The following is a 21,391-nucleotide window of genomic DNA, read 5'->3' on the forward strand; positions in this document are numbered from 1 at the left end:
GATGAGCAGTGTCATGTCCGCGCCCAGGATTCGAACCAACGAAACACTGGGCCGCCTGCAGCAGAGCGCGCGAACTTAACCACTCGGCCACGGGGCCAGCCCCTTTACCTGTTTTGTCTTGAAGTCTACTTTGTCTGATAAAAGTATGGCAACACTTGCTTTCTCTTGTTCATTTTTAGCTTGGAGTATTGTCTTTCATCCCTTCACTCTGAGTCTGTGTTTGTCTGGGGCTGAGGTGCATTTCCTGGAGGCAGCATATTGTTGGGTCTTGTTTTTTTAATTTATCCTGCCATTCTATGTCTTTTGATTGGAGAATTCAATCCATTTACATTTAGAGTGATTATTGAAACATGGGGGCCTAATGCTGCCATTTTATAGCTTGTTTTCCTGTTCTACTGCATTTCCTTTGTTTCTCGTCTCCTGGACTACTTTTTAACAAAAGTAGTATTTTAAATTTACCATTCTATTAACACAATGGTCACTTATGATAAATTGCTTTGTAAAAATTAACTTAATTTTAGCCTCAAAAGATTCCCAAGAAACAATTTTAGCAAATAATTCAATGGATCTCAGGTCCATTCCTGAAACATACTACTTGGCAATTCCATTTTCAATTTAAATAAAAGTACAAAGTTAGTCAGGCACAGATATATAAAGCTATTAATCTTTTCTTCCCCCAAAGTTATTCTGTAACAACAAGAAAACTGAACATATTTGTACAAATACCTCTTGAAATCCAGCTTGATGCCTTTATTGCTCTTCACAACTTCAGCTAGCCATTCCTGTAGGGTATTATCACTGTTTCTTTCAGGAGGATGGGCCATGATTGGCTGGCCATGTTCTGATCCATCACTTGGAAGAAGGACATCGGCTTCTATCATGTGAGCAGTACCTATCCAAATAAAAGAACTCAATCTCATTAAAACAAGGACTACAGAAGATGCCATGTCCAGTATCCTTTTGAGGAGGATAAAAGGAAGGAAAGGAAACTAACATTAACTAGTAACTACTAAGTGCCAGGTACTGGACGAGGCCTTTATATGTTGTCCTTAGTTTTTACAGATGAGCAAACAGGTAGTGAGGAATTCAATGCCTTTCCCTAGGTCACACAGCTCTTAAGCTGCTGTCATATTATTTAATTTCTTCCAAGTACATAGCAAAGTGAGTATACAAAGGGAGGCTTAATAAGTATTTGTTTAAGTTTCTGAGAATAAAAATAGTAATTTTATCTTCTCATCCCTCAAATTAGAAACCATAGATTTATTGCTATGTTTGAAGCCCTAAGTTACAGATTCCATTCTGTGACTTAAAGCTTGGCCACTGTTTAAAAGCGCACACATCCCTGGAATAAGCAATAAGCTCCTCCAGTCACTTGGTGTGAATGTGTTTAGCAGGCGGTAGTAGAGTGACTCCAAGGTCAGATGGTAGACAACAATTCCTCCCACACATTCATACCTCTCTTCTCATTTCTTTCTCCTCTGCTTGATTCTAGGCTGGCCTTGTGATTTGTTTTGACCAAGGTAATGGAAGTAAAACTTTCAGTTCTAGGCCTAGCCTTTAAAAGGCCTGGGAGCGTCTGCTTTCATCCTCTTGAAAGCCAGCCACCATGCAAAGAAGTTCAGGCAAGACTAGTGAAGACTCAGAGACCACGACAAGGGAGAGAAGCCACACGAAGGAGAACTAAGAACTTCCTGCCTGACAGACAGCATTAAGATCTCTGACATGTGAGTGAGGCCATTTTAGAATTTCTGGGCCCAGCTGGGCTCCCAGCCAAATGCAGCAACAGGAGTGTCCCCAACCTACAACACATAGAATGGGAGAGCCACCAGCTGACTCTCAAAATCAAGAGAAATAATAAGTCATTGTTATTTTAAGCCACTAAGTTTGGGGCTAGTTTATTACCCAGCAATAGAAAACAAACAGTTACCTGGAAGTGGGGGGTTGCCATAACAAAAACCTGAAACATGTGACACCAGCTTTAGGATCTGGTGGATTCAAGAAAGGCAGGGAATGCACTGTTAACGGAAGTTGGAAGAGCAGTGAGGAAATTCTTACTGGAAGCTTGAGAACAGACAACCTGTTTTATATAGTGGTGAAACGCTGGGCTACATTATCACTTGTAGCAAATGGTGGAAGGAAGATAGAGAGGGTACCAAATGAATTTGTGGATTTGACCAAAGAGGTTTCCCCGCAGAATGTCGAAAGTACCAAAAGTCAAATTCAGGATGCTGTTAGTAAACTATGGCCTCATGGTCAAGATCAAATCAAGGAAGCAACTACAAGATCATTTGTTAAGACCTCAAAAAGATGGTGGCTCATGGACTCCCAGAGTTAGACAAAAGAAATTCTAGAATCTTAAGGGTATTGTCCCACAGCACCTTAACTGGCAGACCAAAGTAGAGAGAGGCCTACCCCAAAGAGATTTGGGGATGAGGTTTTTGATTAAAGGAATGGTTTATAATTTGATATATAGAAAGCCCACTACATTTTTAATGGAGCTGTATCCATTTGGATCCAAAAAGATAGTTCAAAATGAAAAGAGATAGGCTCTCAAATTTCTACAGGCTGTAAAGGCTACTGAGCTGCAAATATGGGTCACTTACCAATATGCACACGAGAACATGCTGATCATCATTAGGCTGTAAGGAAATGCAAATCTAAACAACGACATACCAATTGACACACACTAGGATGGCTATAATGAAAAAGACAGACAATAACAAGTGTTGGCAAGGATGTGGAGAAATCAGAACCCTCATTCACTCTGCTGGTGGAATGTAAAAAGGTGCAGCTGCTTTAGAAAAGCTTGGCAGTTCCTCAAAAACTTAGACATAGAGTCACCATGTGACCTAGCAATTCCACTCCTAGACACATATGCAAGGGAAGTGAAAATGTGTGTCCACACAGAAACTTGTACACAAATGTTCACAGTAGCATTATTTATAGTAGCCAAGAAACGGAAACAAACCCAAATGGGTAATCAAAACGTGGTATAACCATACAATCAAATATTATTCAGCCACAAAAATGAATGAAGTATTGATAAATGCTACAACACAGATGAATATTGAAAACACGCTAAGTGAAAGGAGCCCATCACAAAAGGCCACATACGAAGGAAAAGTACAAGGTGCTACCCTGAATTTTGATTCTGGGATCAGGAAAAGTCTCTTCGAGGAAATGGCAATTCAGCTGATACCAAAGGATGTGTAAGTGGTTAGCCAAGCAAAGTGTAGCAAAGGGTACTCCAGGAAAGCATATCTGTGACAGCCTGAGAAGGAAAAGAGCTTAGCTATGTGAGGAACTGTAAGGCTGGCAGAGCTGGAATGTAAGAACCCTGTGACAGATGAAGTGGGAGAAACAGGCCAGTTTACGCAGGGCTTTACAGGTTATGGAGGTGGTTTGAAGATTCCAATAAACAGCATCCCATTCTCCAGATGGATTCTGAGAAATAAAATAGCCAAGTCAGAAGATAAGGCTCACAGTATTACCTTAGTTACCTAAAAGCCTAGGTCAGAGGATGTATTAGCTGAGAGCTAAACGAGCTTGCTGACTCCTGATTTCCACCATCACCTCCCAGTCCAAACTCTGGAACTGCCTCTTTGAAGCAAATTTCCAGCAAATACAAATATCCAGACTGTTGCCCTCCCACTGTCCAGGTGGAAGAGGAGACCGGAGCACACTCCTTTGCCCAGCACCTTTGATAGATCAACCACAAACCAAAAAATTCTCCTTACCGCCGTGAGAGGAATAATCAGTGAGGCAAGAGGCCAAAGCATTTAGGGAAAACTCTCTCCTCCTGGAAACCAGAGTGGTGGAACTAAAAGAGTGCCCATCTAACAGCCATATTAAGGACTTTAAATGGAAAAACATTAAGGGGTTTTGAGCAAAAAAAGCCTGATCTGTGTTTAAAAACACTACTTTGCTGGGTAGAAAATGAGCTGGACAGGACAAAAGTGGAAGCAGGGAAAATGATTTGCCAAATCAGGGTTGACTCATATATCCACTGGATGCTTCTGGCTGCAAGTTAACAGAAATTCAGATTCAAGCTAATAAAGAATCTGATCATCTCATGTAACTGGAAGTTCAGAGGTGGGGGGCTCCAGGTGTGGTATCATCGGCAGCTCAATGATGTTATCAGTCTTCATGGCTCTTCTTTACTGTTCCTGGTGTTGTCTTCATCTTAAGGCTGATTTCTATTATGATTGTAAGGCAGATCCCAAGGCCACTGGGGTTACATACTTCCACATTTGCGTATTTCAGTTTTAAGACAGAACTCTTCTTTGATAATTATGGATAATAAGTACTTTCCTTGGGTCTGAGTGAGCCAGGTTAGATCACTTGCCCACCATGGGAACAATATGAACCATCAAGGGAACTCCAAGTGCTGATTAACTTATTCTAATCCACTCCTGGGGCTAGAAATGAAGTCAGCTTCCATACGGTTGCACGGAGCAGAGATGGATACCTTAATAAAACGGGAGTTGTCTTAGGAAGGAAGAAAAGGGGAATGGTGATGGAGTAGGCAGCCAATGGTGTTTGTTATATCTCTCTTCCCTAAGCTAGATCACATTTAGGTTCTTTTGCTTATAATGAGGTAAAGTACAGATGAGAGACCAAGGCCCACCAGTTCTGTACTCCCTTTATGCTCTACAAACGCGATTCTAAGCTGTATCCAGGTTCTATCGACACAGCCTTCAGTCCCCTGCCAAAGGTGGGATTGCTCACATGGTTAAAGATGCTTGTGTGGTTCCCCTGGCAATGCGAGGCAGATGCAGAGAAGTCTCTTTTTCAGCCTGTAGAGAAACAGGGCAACTGAATTAGCAGAAAAATGGATGATCTAATGTTTTATTACTTTCCCAGGATGAGAAATTGGGGGAATGGGTTGTGGGTCCATGGTATCTCCAACTCAATTTTCTAATGACATATTTGAGTTGCAAAGGGTCAAGCTTTTGTCTAATTTTTAAAAAGGAATCATGAATTACCAATGAAGTGTGATGTTTAGCAAAATATATGTAGGCATTCTATGTTCTCCATCAGTGCAGTTGTAAAGGAGCACACAGGCCTGAGAATTTCTTGCTTAAGAGTAATAGTCAGGGGGCCGGCCCCGTGGCCGAGTGGTTAGGTTCGTGTACTCCACTTCGGCGGCCCAGGGTTTCATCAGTTCGGATCCTGGGTGCAGACATGGCACCACTCATCAAGCCATGCTGAGGCAGCATCCCACATGCCACAACTAGAAGGACCCATAACTAAAAATACACAACTATGTACCGGGGTGCTTTGGGGGAAAAATAAAATCTTTTAAAAAAAAAAGAGTAATAGAGTCTTCATTTGTTAACTCCATTCATTCCCATGAGCAGAAAAAAAAATCACTAAATGGCAGTGTCAGGGAGACTCAGGTCCCAAGTAAAGTATGTCCCTGAAGGTCTCCTTTAAGAATAAGAAGGGAAGCTACAGGGACGAGAGATCATGATGGCTTGGACTAGGATGGTGACAGCAGACACAGAGAGATGTGGACCAATTCAAAATGTATTTTGGAATAGAACTATGTTTGGATAATAGACCAGATACAAGAAATAAAGAAAACAGAATCGATGACTCCCACATTTCTGGCTTAAGTTTCTAGAAGGATTATCATGCTATTTACTGAGATAGGAAAGACTGTAGGAAGTACAGGTTAGTAGACATAATTAAGAATTTCCTTTTGAATAACTTAAATTAGAGATGCACGTGAGCTCTCTAAGTGAAAACACCAACGAAGTAGACGGATAGACTAATACTCAGAAGAGAGGGAGGCCCGGCCTGGAGACACAGAGATGGGAGCTGCTCAGCCTCTCTCCTGAGTCTCCCACCCCCAGCCCTGGGGAGAAGGCTTTTGAAGGCCAGGGCATCCTTCTGCTTTGGGATACTGCCCGGTCACCATATTTCCCAGTTCAGGGAGAGCAGAGGGGACGTCTGCACATCAGGATACACGTCACCCCAACCGCAGGAGGTCCAGCTTGTGACCAGAGCCAAATCTGCCTTGCTTCCCCTGGCCACATGGACTCCTGAGCAAAACCAACTTTTCCCATCCCAAGGCTGAGATATCAAAAGGGCTTTTCCCCCTCATTATTTATTTTCTCCCAAGAAAGAGGGCAAAAGAAAGGGGATCTAACTACTATTGGTTCAACTACATTATCTCTCTATCCAAAGACCAAATGATTGTACAGCTTTGTTTTCAAAAGAAAAGAAGAAAACCTCAGTTACTATTTACACTCAAATCTAGTTACTATTTACACTCACTCAAATCAAAACTCAAAGAAGCATGTTTATAGAAATGAAATTAAACATATATTTTGCCTATATTGTTTATGTGCTCTAATGGAGCAATTTAGTATAGTTTTATTAATACATTTAGTTGGTGACTATAGTCAACACTTTTCCTAAAGATGTTACAAAGGCTTTTTTAAAATACATTTTTTATTCTCAAAAAGACAATGTTTTCTACTTTTTGAACCAGCATACCTTTTAATATACGTTTTTAAAATCTAAATGCAGAAATTTTATAACATAAAATTACATTATACATAATAACTTGCATGAATAATTTTGACTATTCTGAGATGCAGGTGCTGACAGCGTGACACCAAGGGATGCCCTTACATTGCTCCTACTGTACTTTGTTTTTTTTTTTATCATAGACATTGCTAAAATCCAGTTTCACATGTTAATAAAAATGGAAACAGCTCTATTAATAATAGCTGTGCTAAATTTAAATATTCTGGGAGAAATGAGATAAATCACTGAAACATAGTCTTCATGTCTCCAAGAACCTGTTTCTTTCCTTGGGACTAGAAAGAAATTGCAAGACCAGCCACGGCTGAGAAAAGGGACTCAATGAGGAGCATTCCCCAAACTATAACACTTGGGGCTCCGGCTGCCTAACAGACAGTAAAGAGGATCATATCTGAAGACTAAGTAACCGATGAAAACTTCTCAGGTCAACACCAGCCTGCCAGCAATTGGAAATGATTTTCCATTAGTAATTTTTAAAACACGGTTAAATGTAAAGTATCCATATTTAATGAGATTATTGCTAGGTATGAGAATTCTGCATGTACTATTACAAATTGTAAATTTTTAAGATTTTTTCCAAATTTTTAGTTATTGTTACATAGAAATAAAATTTATTTTCTATTTTGACTTTATATCCTGAGATTCTCTAAATTTACCTATGAATTACAACCATTTATGTGTAGAATCTTTTTGAGTTTCTATATACACAACCATATTGTCTGTAATTAAGTTTTATTTCTTCCTATCCTTTGTTCATTTTTTAAAAATTGATGTTTAATTCACAGACTATAAAATTCATCCTTTTGAAGTATAGCACTCACTGGTTTTTAAAATATTCAGAAGATTCTGCAACCATCACCACTATCTAATTCCAGAAAAATTTCACCCTCCCAAAAAGAAACCCTGCACCTGTCGGCACTCACTCCCTATTTCCTACTCCCGCCAGCTCCTGGCAGTCACTAACTAACTTTTCCCTAAAGCATTGCTTTTGCTAAAATTCATTTATTAAATAATCATGGTGTGCTTATTACATGCTAGGCACTGCTTTAGGTACTAAGGATTCAATATTAAACAAGACAAAGTTCCTCCCTTTGAGGAGCAAAGAAAAGCGATTTAAAACAATATCTTTACAATGAAAGAAATACATATTCAGATACGTTACTCAGGGACATTACCCAGATACATAATTGAGTAGGACGCTAAAAATGCATACATTTTTACAGCAAAACATGGGACTTCGAGGAATTTTCCTTGTGGGACCAGATCACTTCAAGCTGTGCTCCAGCCCTCTGGTGACGTGCTTTCATGCTCCTCTGCTGCTGCAGCGACAAGGGGAACTTCACAGGAAAAGCCTGAGACCCTGCCCTATGCTCATCTACATAATGAAGGGGTAAATATGTGTGAGCATACACTGAGTTAGTAAACCAAAAGGCTTGGTTTCTAGCCTAGGCATAATTACTGCCCAAGGTAATTAACTATATATTAGCATACAGTGGCTTCATCCATCAATTCAACAAATATTTATTGAGCCTCTCTTTAGTACACTGTGAAAGACACAAAAATATGTAAGACATATGACCCCAATCTTAACAATTTTATTCAAATCACTACAATACATCAGCAAGTGTAATAGTATATGAGAGTTTCAAATAGGACATAGAAAAGACAAATCACTTCCGAAAAATAAGAAAATTCTTCCATTACGGAAATTCGTTCATTTTGTAAATGAAATGGGATCTTTCATAAAAATGTTTTGTCAGCCTAGAATTTAGATTTGGATCATCTACGTTCTGATACCTGCAAACATGCCCAGATATCAAAAAAAGAGTTGAATTCGTCCACCATCCAATGTCAACACAAGTGTCCGTCCCGACTCACTTTTCAGCGCCTCATTCACTTGGGCCTTGTGGTTAGCGGCATGGTACCAGGTGATCTGGGCGCCATCCTCCGCTGTGATCTGGTTACTTCTCAGAAAATATTCCAGTATATTTTCACTCCAAGATCCTAAAATAACAGCATTTACATTAAAAAGAATAGATTGTTTTTTTATGGATTAAAATATTTTTTAATAAGAAAGGGTACAGCATATATCGAGAGAGAATAAAGTCATTAAACTGAGAAAAATACAAAATTTTAAGAACTGAGAACAAGTATGATGTGGCAGGTATATAATATATATTTAAATATATAAACATGCTATATATGATGTAAGTAATAATTAGTAAACATATAGGATAGTCTGAACCTCAGAAGCATGAGAAAGTATGTAGGAAAAAAAAAACTGGTAAGAAGCAGGTATTTTAAAGTAGGAATTTTCATAAGATATCTTCTCCAATCCCGGCCCCATAAATAAGTAAAGTGTATGTACAGCCAAAGCTTTTAAAACTTCTGGGGCTGGCCCCGTGGCCGAGTGGTTAAGTTCTCGCGCTCCGCTTCAGTGGCCCATGGTTTTGCCAGTTCACATCCTGGGCACAGACATGGCACCGCTTGTCAAGCCATGCTGAGGCAGCATCCCACATGCCACAACTAGAAGGACTCACAACTAAAAATACACAACTATGTACCAGGAGGCTTTGGGAGAAAAAGGAAAAATTTTAACAAGTTAAAAAAAAAACACTTTTACATTTTGTACAACTTAATTGTTTTCTCCACCTTAATTGTTTTCTCCCCATTCTCTATTTTTATTTATTTATTTATTTTTTAAAGATTTTATTTTTTCCTTTTTCTCCCCAAAGCCTCCCGGTACATAGTTGTGTATTCTTCGTTGTGGGTCCTTCTAGTTGTGGCATGTGGGACGCTGCCTCAGCGTGGTTTGATGAGCAGTGCCATCTCCGTGCCCAGGATTCGAACTAACGAAACACTGGGCCGCCTGCAGCGGAGCGCGCAAACTTAACCACTCGGCCACGGGGCCAGCCCCTCCCCATTCTCTATTAATATTAACAATTTAGAGTCTTAACTTACACATTTAAGTATATTCGCCTTCAGATTATAAGTCTCAGCAACATTTATATGAGTGACTAAGCAAACCCCTGAGCTAGTACTCACAGATTTATCGAGCATGTACAAACATACCCAACTCCCGTATCTATTGACTACTTTATGGCAGACCAGATTTTCTCTTAATTAAGCATTAAAATATGTGCGTTAACCCAGACAAATACACTTGAAACCAGGTCCACTCCAAATTATGCCATATTCCAATATAAAATGAGACAAAGGTGAAAGACAGTGACAGCAGTTATCTATAATCTTACCTCCCTAATTCTTGTTCAAACATTTAAGTGCCTACCGGGTGGCTGCAAATTCTCTATGCATGACATTGTGTTTTCTGTTAATTATTTGTTTATTCACTCCATGTAAGGGCAGTTAAAAACCTAAAAACCACTATCAGAAACTGCTGATGAGACACTGAGAAAAAGTGGTAATTTGATTAGAGGATGGAGGTGCGTGTAAAAATAACTTCTAAGTAACATGCATGAACTTGGCAACCACTCTGTACGTCAGGCTACAGAGTAAAGAGAGGAGACAGTCCGCTGCAGGATCCGTTAGCCCCCAAGCCATCTGCTACTCAGAGCACATGACCCTGTTCGGCATATGCAATGGGGTCACAGACCCTTCAGACTTGGATGAAAATACACAACATGGCCATCATTGTTTTTACATTTAAGTTAGTCATTTTTAGAAGGCACAATAATTGTTGGCTACAACAGAAGTGTCCAACAATGGGGAAATAATTAAATCACAGTATATCCTCATGATAAGATATGTGACTGATTTGGCTGTTGAATATGAATAGAATGTTTGATGCAGCTTTAGCACAGCCTTACAAAATGTTGATATCCTTTGATCCAGTAATTCCTGTTGAATGAGTTCAGTCTAGGGTTAAAAAAAATCAGAAACGAGGAAGAACAATGCAAAGATGTTCATCGCAGCAGGAGTTCTGTGAGAAACAACAAGTGAAACACTGATAAATGTCTAAAATTAAGAGACTGGTTAAGTAAATTATAGTATAATTGTACGATGCAATGTAATCAATCATTCAAAATTATGTTATAAAAAGTTCATGACATGGTATGTTATGAGAAGATGCAGGATAAAAAAATATAAATTTACTATGATTTTAACTGTATTTTCTTAAAAGTCAGGATTCTTAGGAAACACGCCAGAAAGTTACTAGTGGTGCCTCTGAGGACCGGCATTATGTGGATTTTTTTCCATACTTCAATATACTTCATAAGTGCTCTATCATGAGCATGTATTATGTCTACAATCAGGAAAAAATTTAAACTCAAAAAGAAACGTGTCACCAAAGCTGTCTAACGTAACTTCTTAGGTGTATGTGAAAGATACTGTAACCTGTACTTCTGGAGTAGAATTGTCTGGCTTAAAACACCTCTGACTTCAGGGTCAAATAACAGAGACACACCAATCACCAGTTTGCAAAGGTTGTCAACGAAAAGCTGGAACAACGCTTGGCCACATCCCTTTGTCTGCATTTCCCATCCTCACCCAGTTCCCAAACAGAAAATGGACTGACCAAAACTACTTCCCATTTGGTCTGTTGAAATTACGGATTAGGTAAATGTCACATTCCTTTCATTTTAACCAAGACCTCAAAAAGCAATATTCCTCCCCTCTCACCACTCCTTTGCAACATCATACTGAAAGCCCTAGCAAATGCACCAAGACAACCAAAGGAAAAAAAAGGCTATCTTTGTTAACAGATGACATGACTGTCTATGCAGAAATTCTCAAAGAAGCAACACAAAACTCCTTGACTTAATAATAGCGAGATTGTAGAATACAAGATTAATATTCAAGTGTCAATCATTTTCTTATATACCAGCAATGAACAAGTGGAATTTGAAATGGAAAACAATACCATTTACATTAGCACCCCCCAAAAATAAATACCTGGGTATAAATCTAACAAGATAGGTACAAGATCTTCTGAAACGGCTGCTCTGGCTTTATTTTAATATGGCTCCACTCATGTTATCTTATTATCATGTTATCACACAACCAAGACGTCCTTCAGTAGGTGAATGGATAAATAAACTTTGGTACATCCAGACAATGGAATATTATTCAGTGCTAAAAAGAAATGAGCTATCAAGCCATGAAAAGACATGAGCAACCTTAAAAGCCTATTACTAAGTGAAAGAAGCCAGTCTGAAAAGGCTAGACTATGAGTCCAACTACACGACATTCCGGAAAAGGAAAAACTCTGGAGACAGTAAAAAGATCAGTGGTTGTCAGGGGTTAATGGGGGTGCAGAGAGGGTCCAATAAGTGGACCACAGAGGATCTTTAGGGTAGTCAAACTACTTTGCATGATATCCTAATGATGGATACATGTCATTACACATCTGTCCAACCCCAGTGAATGTACACCAAGAGTGAGCCTTCTGGTAAACTATGGACTTTGGAAGATAACGATGTGTCAACGTGGCTTCACAAGCGTTACTACAAACGTCCACCTTGGTGTAGGACGTTCACAGCCAGGAAACTGTGGGCGCTGGGGTAGGGGGTTTACAGAAATCACTCTATCTTCCACTCAACTTTCCTACGAACCTACAACTACTCTAAAAAAAGCAATCCTTTTAGGGGCTGGCCTGGTGGTGCAGCAATTAAGTTCGCAGGTTCCGCTTCTTGTGGCCCGGGTTTGTTGGTTTGGATCCCGCGTGCTGACCTGGCACTGCCTGGCACACCATGCTGTGGTAGGCATCCCACATATAAAGTAGAGGAAGATGGGCACGGATGTTAGCTCAGGGCCAGTCTTCCTCAGCAAAAACAGGAGGATTGGAAGTAGTTAGCTCAGGGCTAATCTTCCTCAAAAAGAAAAAAAGCAACCCTTTTAAAACAGGGCACATAGTCTTGCCATTCTTGACCGCCCCAAACGCTTTTCTCTCTCTTTTTTTTAAAGATTGGCACCTGAGCTAACAACTGTTGCCAATCTTTTTTTTCTTTCTTTCTGCTTTATTCTCCCCAAATCCCCCCTGTACACAGCTGCATATTTTAGTTGTAGGTCCTTCCAGTTGTGGCATGTGGGACGCCGCCTCAGCGTGGCCTGATGGGAGGTGCCATGTCCGCGCCCAGGATCCGAACCCACGAAACCCTGGGCTGCTGAAGCAGAGCGCGCGAACTTAACCACTCGGCCACGGGGCCGGGCCCCCAAACACTTTTCTCTTAACGTCCACAGGGAACCAAGGTTCTAGGCCAGCGGACAGCGTGCGCGCCCAGAACGCGGAGCGCGAGGCTCGGGAAAGGCAGGGGTGCTGCGGGGTGGGGGTGGGGGTGGGGGTGGAGGTGGGGGGGGGCCCACGAAGCGCCCCCAGCCACGGCCGCAGGGCCCGAGAAAGCGGCGCACCCGGGCAGCGGTGGACAGCCGCCCGCGCTTACCAGGGCCGCCCGCCGTCGCTGTCATGGTGACGGACGCCCGCGGTGCGCGCAGGCGCTGAGCGGTGGGCGCCGCCTGCCCCGCCGCAGGTGGCGCGGGTACCCGGCTGGGCAACCGCGGACGGCGGACGGGGCGGCGGCGTGGGACCGGCCGGCTGGAGCTGCGGCGGCGGAGGCGGAAGGGGCCGGGGAGCGGCGCGCACGCGCAGACGCAGCGGTCGCCTCTCCCCGGCGCGCAGTCTCCGCGGCGGGTGGCCGCCGTCCAAGTGTCGCGCGAGTTGCTCTTTTGCAAGGTGGTCGGAGGGCCGGTGGTGCTGAAGAATCCCGCGTCGGGGAGGACGAAGGCGGAGGAGGAGACCCGACGTTGAAAGCGGTGCTGGTGTGGGGTACGAATTTCCCAAGTTGGATATATTTTCTCTTTTTAATTTGGGTTACATCCTACAGTGACATGGAATCATTTCTCCGTAAAAATGAATGTTTCTGTACAAGTCATAACGTGATAACTTGAAAGTTTCCTGTCCCCGTCTTGCTCTCTACCAGTGTTCACTCGGAAAACCCTCCTGGCAGCGCGATTCTCCCACCCTCCGCCTTCCTTGCCCTTCTTGGCTCCTTGCTCTCCACGCCCAGCCAACCTGAGGCTGGAAAATGCCCGGGCGGAGTCGGACTGGTCTGAGTTGGCAACACAGTACAGGCATGTTCTGGTCCTGTAACTCTAATACAACTCAATCTGTCAGTTTTAAAATTAGGATAACAATACGTCACCTGACACAACGCAAATAGCAGCTCTTCTCGCCCAGCCCTTCAGATTTTAATATATTGTCTTTCCAGACCTAAGTTATGATTATTTCAATTTATCTTCAATCAGTCGTTTGTATTCTCAGGTTGTTCTCCAGTTCAATCAAAAGGATTTCTTCAGTTTCAGAAAACGCTAAATTTTAACGACTTCAGTGGCCTTTAAGGAAAAAAAGCTTGAGATCTACAATTGATTTGTATTTGATTTACGTTTCCCTAATGATTAAAAGTGTTATGCATTTAAAGTGTACAATTCAGTGTATTCATAGTGTACTCAGAATTGTGCAACTAACACCACAATCAACTTTAGAACATTCTCATCACTCCAAAGCAGTCACTCCCCATTTTGCCCCCAACCTTACACAATCACTAATCTACGTCTGTCTGTATGGATTTGCCTATTCTGGACATTTCATACAAATGGAATCATATATAGTCTTTTGTGACTGGCTTCTTTCCACTTAGCATGATGTTTTCCAGGTTCATCTATATTGTAGCATGTTTCAGTACTTTATTCTTTTTCTATGGCCAAATAAAATTCCGGTGTTTACATATACCACATTTTATTTGTCTGTTCATCAACTGTTGGACATTTGCGCTGTTTCCACTTTTTGGCTACTAATGAATAATGCCATGAACATTCATGTACAAGTTCTATGTGGAAGCATCTGGACGTATTTCTCTTGGGTATGTACATAGCAGTGGAATTGCTGGTTCATATGGTAACTCTGCGTTTAACTGTTTGAGGAACTGCCCAGGAGTTTTGCAAAGCAGCTGTACCATTTTACTTTCTCGCCGGGAATGTATGAGGGTTCCAATTTCTCCACATCCTCACCAACACTTGTTATTATCTGTTGTTTTTTTTTATCGTAGCCATCCAAGTGGAAATGAAGTAGTGTCTCATTGTGGTCTTGAATTGCATTTCCCTAGTGACTAATAATGTTGAGCATGTTGTCAAGTGCTTATTGACTAGTTGTGTTTTTTCTTTGGAGAAATGTCTATTCATATCATTTGCTCATTTTTAATTGGATTATTTGTGGGTTTTTTGTTGAACTGTAAAAATTTTTATAAAGTCTGACAAGTCCCTTAACAGATAAATGATTTGCAAATATTTTCTCCCATTTTGAAGGCTGTTTTTTCACTTTATTGATGGTATCAGTTGCAGTACAAAAGTTTTTATGGCCTATTGATCATAGTATTAGATCAATATTTTCATAGATATTTACAGCAACTGACTCAATTAAAATTCCTCTTCACAGTTCATTTTTTAGAGCTGCATACTGAAGTATATGGCATGAAATGATGATGTCTGAATAAATGGATAGATGAAGCAAAAGTGGAAATTCTTGATAATTGTTGAATCTGAGTTGTTATAGGATGGGTATATGGAGTTTCATCATACTATTTTCTCTACTTTTGAGTGTTTGGAAATTTTTATAGCAAATATGTATCTAATTACTTTTTTTTTTGGTAAAAAAAAGGGTTTCTTATGTTAAGGGTATATGGTGCACTGAGGAAAGAATAGGAGATATACAGAGCCTTTATAAGGATTAGAATGTGAAAAATGGGTATTGACCTGAGAGTTTGGTCACTTTTTTGGAGCTGCTTTTGATGACATAAATAAATAGGAATAAATAGTATAATATTGGTTCTGATGAACCCAATCTGAGTATAGGTGGTGAGATGATGTGTATTAGAGTGGTGTGAAATGAGGTCATCTGTGAAAGTATGACCTTTGACTCAGTATATATAACCTACTCTTGAATAAGAGGGTAGCTGGCCTTAAAGTTTAATTATTTTCCACTCAGCACTTAAATATATATATAAATATAAAAACGTTTATTCATATTAACATTAATTTATATTTAATATATTAAGTATATATATTTTATAGTTTTCTGGCCTCTATTTTGTTATTGACAAGTTTTCTGCCAGCCCAATTGCTAATTCTCCTAATATAAAGCAGTCTGTTTTTCTCTCTGGTTGCCTGTAATTTCTTTTTAAATATGCCTACATGGATAGCTTCCACTTATTTTGATCCTTGTTTGGGGGTTTATTCTGCAGTTCAGCAGACGTTTTCCTACCAAAAGACGCCTAAATGTCATCTGCCAAATTTGAGGTCTTTGCAATATATATTCCCTCTTCCACATAACTTCAGGCTAAAACCCTGGGATTCCCACTAATTATAAATTCCCTAAATTGTGATTTAAAAAAACAAAAAGCTAATGTAATTCAGTGAATTTTTAATGGCCTTCAGGGTTGAAGTAAGACTTTGAGAATTGAGAATTTAAATATTTTATATCTTGGTTCACTTTAGCTGCTTAATGTTCTTTTTTAATTCAACAAATCTGTTGGGCATTATTGCCACTCACCCAGTTAGCTGTGTTTACCTACAATGTTGAGTGAACGATGAACACACAAACTCAAGGGATTAAAAATGAATCTTAGACGTTATCTAGAATACGAGCACTGGGTGTAGTGAGAAGGGCGTCGGTCAGACCTGGGGTCTAGTTTCAGCTGTGTGACCTCTAGCTTCGTAAGTCGTTTTTGTGCCCTAAAACTACCTCTTCATTTTCTTCATTAGTAAAAGGAGGGACATTGGATTAGAGGAACTTCATACTTCCGCTGGCTCTGAACTTAGAAGCAGAGCCATCAAAAATCTGCATGGATAAATTTAATACAGCTTACTTCATGTTTGGAGAGTCCTAACTACTAGAAAGTATTCCCTTAAATTCTAGCTCAGTTCCTAGATGTGTGACTTTAGGCAAGTTACCGTCTTATTACCTAGTCTGTGAAAGGCAATAAGAAACCACGGGGTAATTTTTCTTTTACTTTAGTCTGCTTGTCTGATATTAACATAGCCATTCCAGGGATTTTGTGTGTGTGTGTTTGCCTGGTATATCTTTTTCCATCTTTTTATTTTTAGAACCTATATATAGGTGGTTTCTTGTAGATAGCATATAACTGAGTCTTGTTTTTAATCTGTGTGTTTTAATTGCCATATTAGACCACTTAAATTTAATGTAATTTTTTATATTGTTGGATTTAGGTCTACTATTTATCATTAATTTTGTTTGTCCCTTCTGGTTTTCACTCCTGTTTTCCTTTCTGGCCTTTTTTTGAATTATTTGAATATTTTTCAGAATTTGTTTTTGTTTTTGGTTGAGGAAGATTCGCCCTGAGCTAACATCCGTGCCAGTCTTCCTCTACTTTGTTCGTGGGATGCCTCCACAGCATGGCTGATGAGTGGAGCAGGTCTGCACCTGGGATCCAAACCTGCCAACCTGGGCTGCCAAAGAGGAGCGTTCAGAACTTTAACCACTTGGTCATGGGGTATTGACCTTTAAAAATATATGTCCATGCACAGTTTTTTAATGGTTGCTCTAGATGTTATTGCATACCAAACCTTTTGTAATCTACTTAGAATTTTTTACCACCTCAAGTAAAATGTAGAAACCTAACTCCTATATAGGTCCCTTTACCATCCCCCCATTAAGATGCAGTTCTCATAAGTATTAGATCTATATACACTGAAAATCCCATCAGACAATGTTATAAATTTTTTATTTCAGCAGTTACACATATTTTAACAAATTTAAAATGTGAAAAATAGTCTATTCTCTTTACTCAGATATTACCATTTCTGTTGCTCTTTCTTCTGTCCTGGCATTCTAGTGTTCTCCTGCTATTTCTCTTCCCTGTGAACTTTATCATTTCCTTTAAAGCAGGCCTACTGACAATGAATTCTCTTGGTTTTTATTCTTCTGAAAATTCTTTATTTCGCATTCATTCATGAAGGATATATTTGCTGGTTAAAGAATTCTGAGTTGGTAGTTTTTGTTTTTTTCTAAAGCACTATATAAATGGTGTTCCACTGCCTCTAGCCTCCATGGTTTCTGATGAGAAGTCTGCCATAATTCCAATCTTTTTTTCTCCCATATGCAGTGTTGTTTTCCTCTGACTGTTTTCAAGATGTTTTTTTATGTTTGGTTTTATCAGTTTTGTTATGATGTGCCTGGGTATGGTTTTTGTTTTTTCCTTCTTGGAGTTCACTGTGCCAGTAGACATGCTGTAAATATAATTTAAGTGTATATAAATTTATCTCTTTCAACAAATTTTGGAAATTTTCAGCTATTATTTCTTCAAACGTTTTTTCTTCCAATATTTCACCTCTTCTTTTGGGACTCCTATGACACGAATATTAGACTTTTTGATACTGTCCCATAGGTCCTCAAAGCTCATTCTTTCCTACTTTTTTCACTTTGTTATTCAGACTGGATAGTTTCTACTGATGTATCTTCAAATTCACTGACTCTTCCCTCAGTCATCTCCATTCTACTATTAAGATCTTCCAGTAAATTTTTTGTTACTGTATTTTTCAATTCTAACATTTCCATTTGGTTCTTTTCATAGCTTCTGTTTCTTTGATGAGGACTTGTGTCTTTCCATTCATTTCAGTACTGTTTACCCTTGCTTTGTGTAGCATGATTAAAATAATTCATGTTGTCTTTCTGGTAATTTCAACATTCCGGTAATCTCAGAATTGGCTTTTGCTCATTGTCTTTTCCCTTGAGAGTTGTTCAGATTTCCCTAGTGTTTTGCATGTTGAGTAACTTGGGATTGCTTCCTGGATATTTTGAATATTAGGAAACTCTCAATCCTGTTTAAATCTTCAGAAGAATGTTTTTGTTTTGTCTTGTGTTAGCTGGCAGTCACTCCAGTTAGTTCAGACCTCACACCCTGGCCAGCTTTCTGTGGGCTGTGGTTCCAATGATAATTTAGTTTTCAAAGCCATTTTAGTGCCATTCTGGTCTGCCCTAATTGTGCACCACCCAGTCAGTGACCAGTCTAAACCAGGATAGTGATATACACTGTGTTTCAGTGTTCAAAACCTTTGCTCCGCTACCTCTGGTCAGTTACATAAATGCACAGCTTGAGGGTGATCCCAGGATTTTATACACAAATTTAGAGGTTCCCTTTCTTCAGTTTCCTCCTACCTGAGATCTTCCCCACACTTTCTGGTTCCAAGATCCCCTCTCTTGGCATTCTGGCTAGAAAGGGCTTTACCCTCCCCACACCATTGTTAGTGTTCCCCCCTGCAGTGTCTGCCATCATTGCACCAGTGGTTAGAGAGAGGGGTGCTACCTTTCTGCTGTCTCTAGCCTGGTGTAGGGCAGGGCAAGTCGACGAGGCTCCACCTCACAGAGTTTACATGTGGTGGCAGGACGGGGTGCTGCTGCTTTTCTGCAGCTCTCCTGGAATAAGGCAAGTAAATTCAAAAGGGTTCTGTCTCATACTCCCCAACCCCCTTCCTGGTCCTCTGATTGGGAGAGTGCAAACTGTGCTTGGACTCTGTCTGTGACAGCTGGCAGTTCCTGTTTTCCTGTTGTGTCAATGTCTAGATTGCTTTTTATTCTGTTTGGGATTTGTCTGGCTTTTTGAATCTATGGAGTCATGTCTTTTAGGAGTTTTGAAAAGTCTACATAAAAATATTTGCTCTGTTCTACTCTCCCCTGTCTGCAGCTAATTAAGCATATATTAGGACTTCTCATGATATCTTCTATATGTTTGTTTTTTCTATCTTTCCATCTTTTTGTCTTTCCATGCTGTACTCTGTATCATTTCTCCTGATTTATATTCCTGTTTATAAATTCTTCCCATTGGCTGTATTCTTTTCTGCCATTAAACCTATTTACTGAGTTTTAAGGTTCAGTTTTTATATATTCTTGCAACATTTGTATTCAGTTCTTTCCCAAATTAGCTCCATAAGCTTTTATTGTTTCTCATTCTCTACAGGTACCCCACACCTGACTTTCTTTAAACACAGAATGCATAAATCCAATACCTAAGTCTATGAGTTTGTTTTCATTGTTTCCACTAATCCGTGCCTCTGGAGTTTAGTTTCCTTACATGCCTACTTATTTTTTTTTACTGTGTTAGTAGATGTTATACTTGAAAAGTAATTTGAGGCCTTCAGTGAAGTTACTTTTCTATGGAGATTTACATTTTTATTCCTTCTGGCACCTGGAGGCATCACCAGTGTGAGAACACATTAAAGCAAGTTAAATGCTTAAGAGTCTTTGGGTGGTGCAGGCAATTCTAAACTTGGCTACAATTTTACATAGTTTATACTTCTAGTTCAGCCTCATCCAAAGGCGGAAACCCTTTGGGGGTGGGGGGAGGTCTCAGCCTATTGTGTGGAAGTTCTGTTGGATTCACCACCTTGTGTAGGTCTTGAACTTTGATATCTGTTCCCCTCACCTCATAAAGTTGTCACAATAGGGCCCCATGTTCACTTAACTTCTCTACTTTTGGACTGGACATTCCTTACTGTCTTAAAATCCCCTGGATGTTTTAAGATGATTTTTGTATTTTAATCAGCTTTGGGTTTTTTTCAGCAGGAGCATGGATCTAAATATCTAGTATGCAATTTCCAGAAACAGGAAGTTTCCCACAATTGCATCTTTGTTCTTACATGGCCAAATCCTGCTCTTTCTCTTAGTATTTTCTGCACTTAGCACATACTACTTGTGGCATGGAATCCATAAGTGTTGATAAGAAATATGCTTAATTCTGTCAGGGCAATTAATCACTTTAAGCAGTTTTTACTTACAGCTGCTCAAAGATAGAGGTATCTCATATTAGTCGTCTAATATTGGTTGCTGCATATAATAAATCACCAGAAAACTTAGCAGCTTAAAACCACAGACGTTTATTATCTAACATGGCTTCTGAGATTCAGGAATCTGAGAGGGGCTTAGTTGGATTGTTCTCATGAGGTTGCAGTCAAACTGTTGGCTGGGGCTGCAATTGGATGGCTTGACTGGGATTGGAGGATCCACTTCTACTCACATGGCTATTGTGAGGAGGCTTCAGTTCCTGCCAAATGGGCCTCTCCATGGGGCTGCCCAAGTTTGGCAACTGACTTCCCCAAGAGTGAGTGGTCCAATAGAAAGGGAGAGAGACACACACACAGACATGGAGGGAGTGGTGGGGGGAGAGAGATGAAAGAAGAGAGAGTAGGGAGACATGCACCAAAGATGGAAGCCGTAGAGTATTTTATAACAATCTTGGAAGTGACATCCCATCCCTTCTGCCTTATTCTATTGGCCACAAAAACCAACAATGGCACCGTGTGGGAGGGGGACCACACGGGGTGGGAATACCAGGAGGTAGGGATCATTGTCGGCTATCTTGGAGGCTGTCTAGCACCTTATTTTACCAAACAACCAAAAAAAGCAAAGAAAAAACCCTTTATTATATTCAGAGGTTCATAATGAAGCACTGAATTAGACCTATTTCATTTGTAAAAAGAATGAAAATATAGTTGTAATTTGATCAGTGCAAATGAAGAAAATGTTTCCCCAAAGGTGTTAAATATTAAATTGTGTATCACTCCAAGCTAAATCCAAAACACAATATAAGGATTTAAAACTACTAAAAATATGATGTAAAGAAAAACACAATTCAGTGTGTTAAGTGGTAAAAGATAAATTTAGATTGTGAGGCTTAGGGTCTTGTAGGTTTTAAATACAGCTGAAATAAAAAATAACCTTCCAAGTGTTTTAGTCATAAAAATTTTTTTATGAGAAAAATAGTCCTACTGAAACATATGGTCATAATTCCAATAACAGAGTTTCTTCTTG

At 39.9% G+C, this 21,391-nt stretch overlaps 1 protein-coding gene across 7 annotated transcripts in view; it reads right to left on the reverse strand.

The window, feature by feature from the left end:
- The window catches only part of FAM151B (family with sequence similarity 151 member B), a 36,097-nt gene extending 22,425 nt beyond the window's left edge, over positions 1 to 13,672 (reverse strand). Inside the window, exons 1-4 of one of the 7 annotated variants that reach the window (XM_070571536.1) lie at positions 12,957 to 13,173; positions 8,434 to 8,559; positions 4,729 to 4,796; positions 727 to 892 (exon numbers count right to left, since the gene is read on the reverse strand). In XM_070571536.1, coding sequence (XP_070427637.1) covers positions 727 to 881 — 155 coding nt within the window. In that variant the 5' untranslated portion in view covers positions 882 to 892; positions 4,729 to 4,796; positions 8,434 to 8,559; positions 12,957 to 13,173. Of the gene's footprint in view, positions 1 to 726; positions 893 to 4,728; positions 4,797 to 8,352; positions 8,560 to 10,382; positions 10,497 to 12,956 lie in introns of those variants that run through there. The other 6 variants (XM_070571537.1, XM_070571530.1, XM_070571531.1 and 3 more) reach the window with 6 other exon arrangements.
- Between the last annotated feature and the right edge of the window lie 7,719 nt (positions 13,673 to 21,391).

Source organism: Equus przewalskii, chromosome 13, assembly GCF_037783145.1.
Source record: "Equus przewalskii isolate Varuska chromosome 13, EquPr2, whole genome shotgun sequence".
Lineage (NCBI taxonomy): Eukaryota > Metazoa > Chordata > Mammalia > Perissodactyla > Equidae > Equus > Equus przewalskii.